This window comes from Erythrolamprus reginae, chromosome 2 (genome assembly GCF_031021105.1).
Source record: "Erythrolamprus reginae isolate rEryReg1 chromosome 2, rEryReg1.hap1, whole genome shotgun sequence".
In the NCBI taxonomy this organism is placed as follows: Eukaryota; Metazoa; Chordata; class Lepidosauria; order Squamata; family Dipsadidae; genus Erythrolamprus; species Erythrolamprus reginae.
This window is the reverse complement of record NC_091951.1, coordinates 209,184,377-209,192,208: the sequence shown is the minus strand read 5'-3', so window position 1 is coordinate 209,192,208 and position 7,832 is coordinate 209,184,377. Positions and strand designations below refer to the sequence as shown.

General features: G+C 39.5%; 1 protein-coding gene across 2 annotated transcripts in view; it reads left to right on the top strand.

Annotated features, from left to right (window-relative positions):
* The first annotated feature begins 1,378 nt into the window (after positions 1–1,378).
* Positions 1,379–7,832, top strand: part of LOC139161888 (A.superbus venom factor 1-like) — a 150,699-nt gene continuing 144,245 nt past the window's right edge. The window contains exon 1 of one of the 2 annotated variants that reach the window (XM_070741584.1): positions 1,379–1,481. In XM_070741584.1, the coding sequence (XP_070597685.1) occupies positions 1,411–1,481 (71 nt within the window). In that variant the 5' untranslated portion in view covers positions 1,379–1,410. The remainder of the gene's footprint in view (positions 1,482–7,832) is intronic. The other variant, XM_070741585.1, reaches the window with a different exon arrangement.

Genomic DNA, 7,832 nt, shown 5'->3' with positions numbered 1-7,832 from the left:
GAGTGGAGCTGTTTGCATAGCCTCAGATTAAAAGGGCTGATCAAATGTTGGGGTATAATTTTCTCCTGGTATGGAAGTTTTAGAGCACCGTAGGATTTTTCTGTTGTGCAGTACTCGAGTCAATAAACCATTCTAGTGTTTAAAGCCCTGTTTTCCAATTTTATTTTTAATGGGGGCAATTGGAACCTTGTTTAAACCAAGTTAATGGCTTTAAACTAGGTTTCCTCTGCATGTGTAGTAGTTCACTTTTTGAATAGTTAGAATTATATGTCATGGGTGGAGGGGCATCAGGATTTTAGAGATGTTTGGGTGGGGCATGGCTAAAAAAAGGTTGGGAACCCATGGGTTAAGCCTTGAAACTTTTCTTCCTACATAGACTTTCTGATTTCTCAAGAGCTTAATTGTAGCCTGGTTTTGACTAGGTTTCTGCTCAAAATAAAAGGGAACATGCTGAAAAATAAACCATGGTTAACATAAGTGGCCAAGCCCCTTATAAAGCAGTCATTCAGAATGGGTACCATCAATGTAAGCCAATAGTAGGTGTATGGCAGGTTGGAAGTTAATAAGTTCCAACTGAACCCTGACTGTTGAAGGCCTAGATAATATTAGGATAAGATTAAAAAAATGATATCTAGAATATACAATTTTTTGTTAAAATATAAGATGCAAGATCACATCGTAAAATGGAACATCTATAGCTGGCATAAAAATCTGGGATATAATCTAATTTTAGACAATTGGGATGCAATATGGCATAAAAACTACAAACTGACCAAATCAGCTGCATGCAAGGAGAACTTGTATAAAATGTATTATAAGTGGCACCCTCCCACCAGCACAATTGGCGGAAATGTATCCAAAATTTAAACCAAATTGCTGGGGATGTAATGAAAAAAACTACTTTCATATATGGTGGACATGCCCATACATCAAGAAATTATGGAACAAAATACAAAATTGGTTAAAGGAATTGACAAAACTGGAAATTAATAAAAAACCAGAAGCATTTATATTAGGCATAATTGATCAAAAGATGGGAACAGTACTATATAACATTGCATATATTAACGGCAGCAAGAATTACAATTGCACAATTTATTAATTGGATTTGTATGCCGCCCCTCTCTGAGGACTCAAGGTGGCTCACAGCATATATATAAAAAACATAGTGAAACTGACTGTACAAAAATGCTACTTAGCAATCATGTTGAACTAAGAGAGAGAAGACAAATAATCCACTGTGGTTTTTAAGAGCCTTATTAATTTCCTCAGAAATTCGCTTCACTCCCTCCCCCAACCCCCGAAAGTACTGATTAAACATTCACCAATTGCAAAGGGGCTTGGCTTCAAAGCAGTCTCTCTGGATAAGTACTGGAGTTGTCAACACTTCTCTTGCCCTTCTGGACTACCATGAAGGGGATGGCTCTGTACCTGGTGGTTGCTCTATTGATTGGTTGTCCAGGGTCTTCCCATGGGGGGCTGTAAGTATCATAGATATTTCAGCAGGGTGGGGGATAAAGCAACGCTGGTAAATCTTTGTGGTCCTTTGCAGGGTAATGAATTTCATTGCAGGTGGCTCCAAACATTTTGGAGCTTTCTCAGAAAGTCCAATATATCCCATGACAGGAATACAAATATTAATCAATAAGAAGTGACAGGCTCCGAAGTTCTAAGCTGAGGAATTTTTCTTGGAGTTAAGATTCTCTGGATTCTCTTGTTCTCCGTTACAGCTGGGGAGCCATCTATGTTACCAATGCTAAGCAGATTCGACCACTTCCAGAAAACAATAAGGCTGAATATCTAGAAAACAACCATCCCACATTTTTTGTTTCTGACAACTTGTTGCCATCGTGGCTAAGATTTCAGTGGCATAGAGACCAGCTTACCTGCTTGTTTTGAGAAACTATTTATTTTGCTGTGTGTACATATACTGGAGAACCAGGTATGACTTTGCAGCAGGCACACTGTATGTGTAGCTAAATGACATATCAGTGATAGCAGCAATGAGGCTGACTATATGTCTCTGGTTCCAGTATGGAGAATCAGCTACTGAAAAAGCAAAAGACAAGAGAAGAGGGAGGCAGAGAAGGTGATTTGTCAGTATACATATATAACAATCCTTATTGCAGGAAAGAAAAGTAAGCAGTCAGTTCTGGTCCCATTTGGGATTGCAAGCAAACTCTCTGGGAATGTAAACCCAAAGCAGGGACATCCAAGAGAGAAGAACAAATCTCAACAGTATGCTAGATGTGGATTTGTTAGGGACCGGAATCCAAATCGATTTATTGCTTTTAAAGGAACCAGAAACCTAAACGCTATAACAACAAATAAAAGACAATGTTTAAGACCTTTAACGTAGAGTCCACTTCCTTTTCACTTTGGGAAAGCTGTTGGAAGGGCAGGATTTGTGTTTGAGGTATGTGTTCAAGTGGTATTGTAAAAAGCAAGGCTTGTGATTTTAGACACGTCCTCCTACCTTTCCCTCCAGAGTATGATCATCTATGGCTAGTTCCTTGTTAGGGTTTCAGGAAGCAGAAACTCAGGAATGATTTTGTTGGGTGTGTTTATTTAACAATAATAATGGGTGAAACTACACTATAGATGTACAAAATCCATGGTCAGGCTGCCTAGATGTTGTTTTAAAGGAGCAGCTCTTAAAAGTCCATAAAAAGAATTGTAAATCCAAATTGTTCATGCTCAATTGCTCTTTGGATTGATGTGAAGACAACAATGTAATATATGAATGGTTACAGCTGCCAGACCATTACAATAACACAAACAACAGCTGTGCAATAATGGTATATGATCATTGCAGCAGAAGAAAGTAGTGTTTTATAAAGGCATATGTGGATTAGCACAATTAAGTTAATTATTGGACAATTATCACCATGACGCTTTATCTGAGCTTCAGTTGTTAGCTAAGAGGAAGTACATTTTTGTTAATCCAAGGGAACATATAAAGATGTGGATGGTTATCATTCTTAATCTCTCATACTATATTCTTCTGCACTCTGTGGATTGAAGTGTCTTGTACTTTTTTTAGTATATTGGGTCTGGGAGATCCTGCTGGCCAGGCACTTTACAGATTAACTTGCCCATATCTGCTCTAAGTTGGATGCTGGACCTCAATGCTAAAATACATGCCACTTTTGTGTGGGAAACAGCTTGGAGACAGCGAGCAGGCAGGCAGGTGAAAAGATGATCATGATACAACAAAGCCGATCTGTTTTCACAACCTGTGGATGATTCAAAGCCCCTGTGGAGCTCAGCTGATGTGGGAATGGGACATATAGGGGCACACGTCCCACACCAACCCATACTCAAACAAAGCCTCGCTGAGTGGCTCAGCGGGAAAGGGATCAGCTTTCACAGGGTTTTCCGGGGTTGCAGAGGCCATGGAAGAGCTTTCTCCAAAGCCACTTCAAGAATTTGGATTCCGTAACAAACTATCCTGCAACCTACAACTACTTCACTGCAAAAATATCTGGACCACCCACCTTGATCAAGGAAAATCCATCGATGCAATTTATATTGACTTCTGCAAAGCCTTCGACTCAGTGGTTCATGACAAACTTCTCCTAAAACTCAAATCCTATGGCCTCTCAGGACTCCTACACAACTGGATTACTGCATTCCTGTCAAACAGGCAACAAGTCGTCAAAATTGGAAGCGCCATTTCCACCCCCGTCTCTGTCAAAAGTGGCGTTCCCCAAGGCAGCGTACTAGGTCCTACCCTTTTCATCCTATACATCAATGACCTCTGCGATAATATCACAAGCAACTGTGTGCTTTTTGCTGACGACGTGAAACTTTTCAACACCACTGACAACACACTCACTCTCCAAAAAGACCTTGACTTTGTTTCAGATTGGTCTAACACCTGGCAACTTCAAATATCAACCCACAAATGCTCTACCCTCCACATCGGCAAAAAGAATCCAAACCTCATATATGAACTGAATAAACAAACCCTCACAGCCAACCCACATTCAGTAAAAGACCTTGGAATACTAATATCAAATGACCTAAGTGCTAAAGCCCACTGCAACTATATCACCAAAAAGGCTTCCAGAGTTGTTAACCTGATCCTACGTAGCTTCTGCTTTGGCAATCTCACACTACTGACTAGAGCCTACAAAACTTATGCCAGACAGCTCATCTGTCTGGAACCCACACCACATTTCAGACATCAACACTATCGAAAATGTCCAAAGATATTTCACCAAAAGAGCCCTTCACTCCTCCACTCGAAACAGAATACCTTACGAAAACAGACTAACTATCCTAGGTCTTGAAAGCTTAGAATTGCGGCGCCTAAAACACGATTTAAGTATTGCCCACAAGATCATATGCTGCAATGTCCTTCCGGTCAACGACTACTTCACCTTCAACCGCAACAACACAAGAGCATGCAACAGATTCAAACTTAATATTAACCACTCCAAACTTGACTGTAAAAAATATGACTTTAACAATCGAGTCGTCGACGCGTGGAACTCATTACCGGACTCTATAGTGTCTACTCCCAACCCCCAACATTTCTCCCTTAGACTCTCCACGATTGACCTCTCCAGGTTCCTAAGAGGCCAGTAAGGGGCGTACATAAGTGCACTGATGTGCCTAACGTCCCCTGTCCAATTACCTTTCCTTTTCTCATATATCCTATATATTCTCTCCCTCTCATCCACTCCTCTTCTTTTTTACTTACTATCCCTGTATATACTACTTAATGTCTATTTCATTCCATATGTATTGTATATTGGACAAAGAATAAATAAATAAATAAATAAATAAATAAATAAATAAATAAATAAATAAATAAATAAATAAATAAATAAATAAATAAAGGCCATAGGTAACACGTAGCAGCCTCAATAGACCTCAGGGACTTCTCAACAGAAAGTCTTCTGAAGGAAAGTGGCACAAGACAGATCCTGGGGGAATCACACAACCACACAATTGCACTGTATTTTTTTTTAAAAAAAATAATATATAAAAGATTGAGCTTGTTTCGTTAGAGGCATGCAAGTGGCATGCAAGTGCGTGAGTGTGATAAAGGTGCAATAAGAGTCAAATTAGGCATTTCCCAATTATTTGACATGCTAATTCCCAAAAGGTTCGCCATCATTTGTCCCATGCTGTTTGCCCAGATTTGCCTGGTATACCAGTTGCAGCCCTATTTGGACAGGAAGTCTCTACTCACAGTCGCTCATGCCCTTATCACCTCAAGATTCGACTACTGCAATGCTCTCTACATGGGGCTACCTTTGAAGAGTGTTCAAAACTTCAAATCATGCAAAACGCAGTTGCGTGAGTGGCCATGGGCCTTCCTAGACATGTCCACATTTCTCCAACACTCCACAGACTGCATTGGTTGTTGATTGGTTTCTGGACACAATTCAATGTGTTGATAATGACCTATAAAGCCCTATATGGCATCATGCCAGATTACTTGCGGGACTGCCTTTTGCTGTATGAATCTCAGTGGCCAGTTAGGTCCCGCAGATTTGGCCTTTTCCAGGTCCCGTCAACTAAGGGGAAGAACCTTCTCTGTGGGGGCCCCAGCCCTCTGAATAAGCTCCCATCAGAGATTCGCATTGCACTGGCCCTCCTCACCTTCCGCAAGAGTTGTAAGACTCTCTTATGTCAGCGAGCTTCGGGCAATTATATTTTGGCCCACTGGCCGATGAATATTATGTATGGCTGAGGTGTGAATGTGTACAGATTTTTAAAATATTGGGGATTTTAGGTTAGTTATCTAGTTTAATTACCATGTTTTCTAGTGAATAAGATACACCCCTTTCCTCCCTAAAAAAGGCTGATAATTAGGGTGCATCTTATACTCTGAATGCAGCTTTTTTTCAGCCATAACTACCTGCTCACGATCTTCCCAGCTCTTTCTTTGCAGACTTTTTCATTGTTTCTCTCTGCGAAGAATGTTTTCCAAGCCCTAAGTCTTTGCAGGTTTTTTTTCATTACTTTAACATGCTCTGAGTAAATTTCTTTGAAGCCCTAACAATGTTCCCATCTCTTACTGACTTGCAAGCTCTTTCATTGTTACTCTCTGCCAGGAATGTATTCCAAACCCTGTCTTTATAGGGGGGGTTTTCATTGCTTTACTTGCTCCAGATATTTCTTTCCAGCCCTAACCAGGTGCTATTAATGTACCCAAGCTCTTTCATTGTTACTCTCTGTGAAGAATGTTTTCCAAGCCCTAAGTCTTTGCAGGTTTTCCCCCCAATTGGTCTAACTTGCTCCGAATGTTTCTTTCCAGCCCTAATCTGGTGCTAAAAATGTTCCCAGCTCTTATCCGCTTACAAGCTCTCTTTCATTGTTACTCTCTGCAAAGAAGAATGTTGTCCAAGCCCTAAGTCTTTGCAGGGTTTTTCCCATTGCTCTACTTGCTCAGACCATTTCTTTCCAGGTGCTAATGGTGTTCCTAGCTCTTATTGGCTTGCAAGCTCTTTCATTGTTACTCTCTGAGAATATTTTTTTAAGCCCTTAACCAGGGGATAAAATAATGTACTGAAGCTGACCAGACTAAGGACACCAGCCACATTAACACCTGATAAGCAGACCCCCCCCTATTTTCCTCCCCAAAAACTAAGGTGCGTCTTATTCTCTGGTGTGTCTTATACTCTGAAAAATACAGTAATTGGATTTGCCATTGTATTTTATAGTTTTTTATTATATGTTGTAAGCTACCCTGAGTCTTTGGAGAGGGGAGGCATACAAATAAGTAAGTAAGTAAGTAAGTAAGTAAGTAAGTAAGTAAGTAAGTAAGTAAGTAAGTAAGTAAGTAAGTAAGTAAACAAACAAACAAACAAACAAATAAATGTCTATTATTATTATTATTATTATTATTATTATTTATTAGATTTGTATGCCGCCCCTCTCCAGGAAGCCCACTTTTCACCAGAAAGTCCCTCTTAACATTGCCTTCTCAGTAGCAGTTTTACTTTAGAGTAGGTCGATCCTCAAGTTATTATATTCTCTGTTGCCTTGCAAGTAGACTGAGTGCTTCTGTACCAGAGAAAAAAATCCTTGAGTGTCTAATCAAACTTGGCCAAATAATGTATTCAATTCAATTCAACTCAAATGCCTATTTGAGGGAGGAAAGTGAAAAGAATCCTCTTTTTAGGGCTTTTGGAATGGGGGCCCTCATTAGATGGCAATAATTTGTATAGATTTGAATGGATTGATAAATAAATACATAAATAAATACAATTTCTAATACTGTTTGCATTAACGATCTCAAGCACTGGAGAATTTTAATAGCAGGAGCCATGCATGAGTTTCTAATGTCATTTCATGACACACATACGTAGTATTTCTTTCTCAGAAATAAACCTCAGCTTGAAATTGGCTGTGCCATTGTGGATTTTAGCCTGTCTCTATTGCCTCCCTGACCAATAATTTCCCATCACCTCACTTTGCCAACATCCAACTTTCCTACATACAGGTATCATCTAAATAATGTAACAGCCAATTCTGACAAAACATGCACTCTGATAACATAGATAACATTATCTATTATCATCTATTATGTCTATATGAGGATACATTCCTGCAGGTACTATTGGTTACTTCAATCTCCATATATCCCGTAGTTTGCAAAAGTAATCAGTTAGGTCTGAGAACCCTATTAAATTACACTGCAGACAATTTATGCAAAACTGCACCTTTATCAGATTGCAAGGAGGAAATGCCAGCAGGCCTCACTTTCAAATTGCTTTGTTTAAATGTAAACAGAGCCAGAGCCAATAAAATGTGACTAAAGATATCATGATGTGATAAGGCATTTGTTGGCAATATATAATATTAGAGGGATT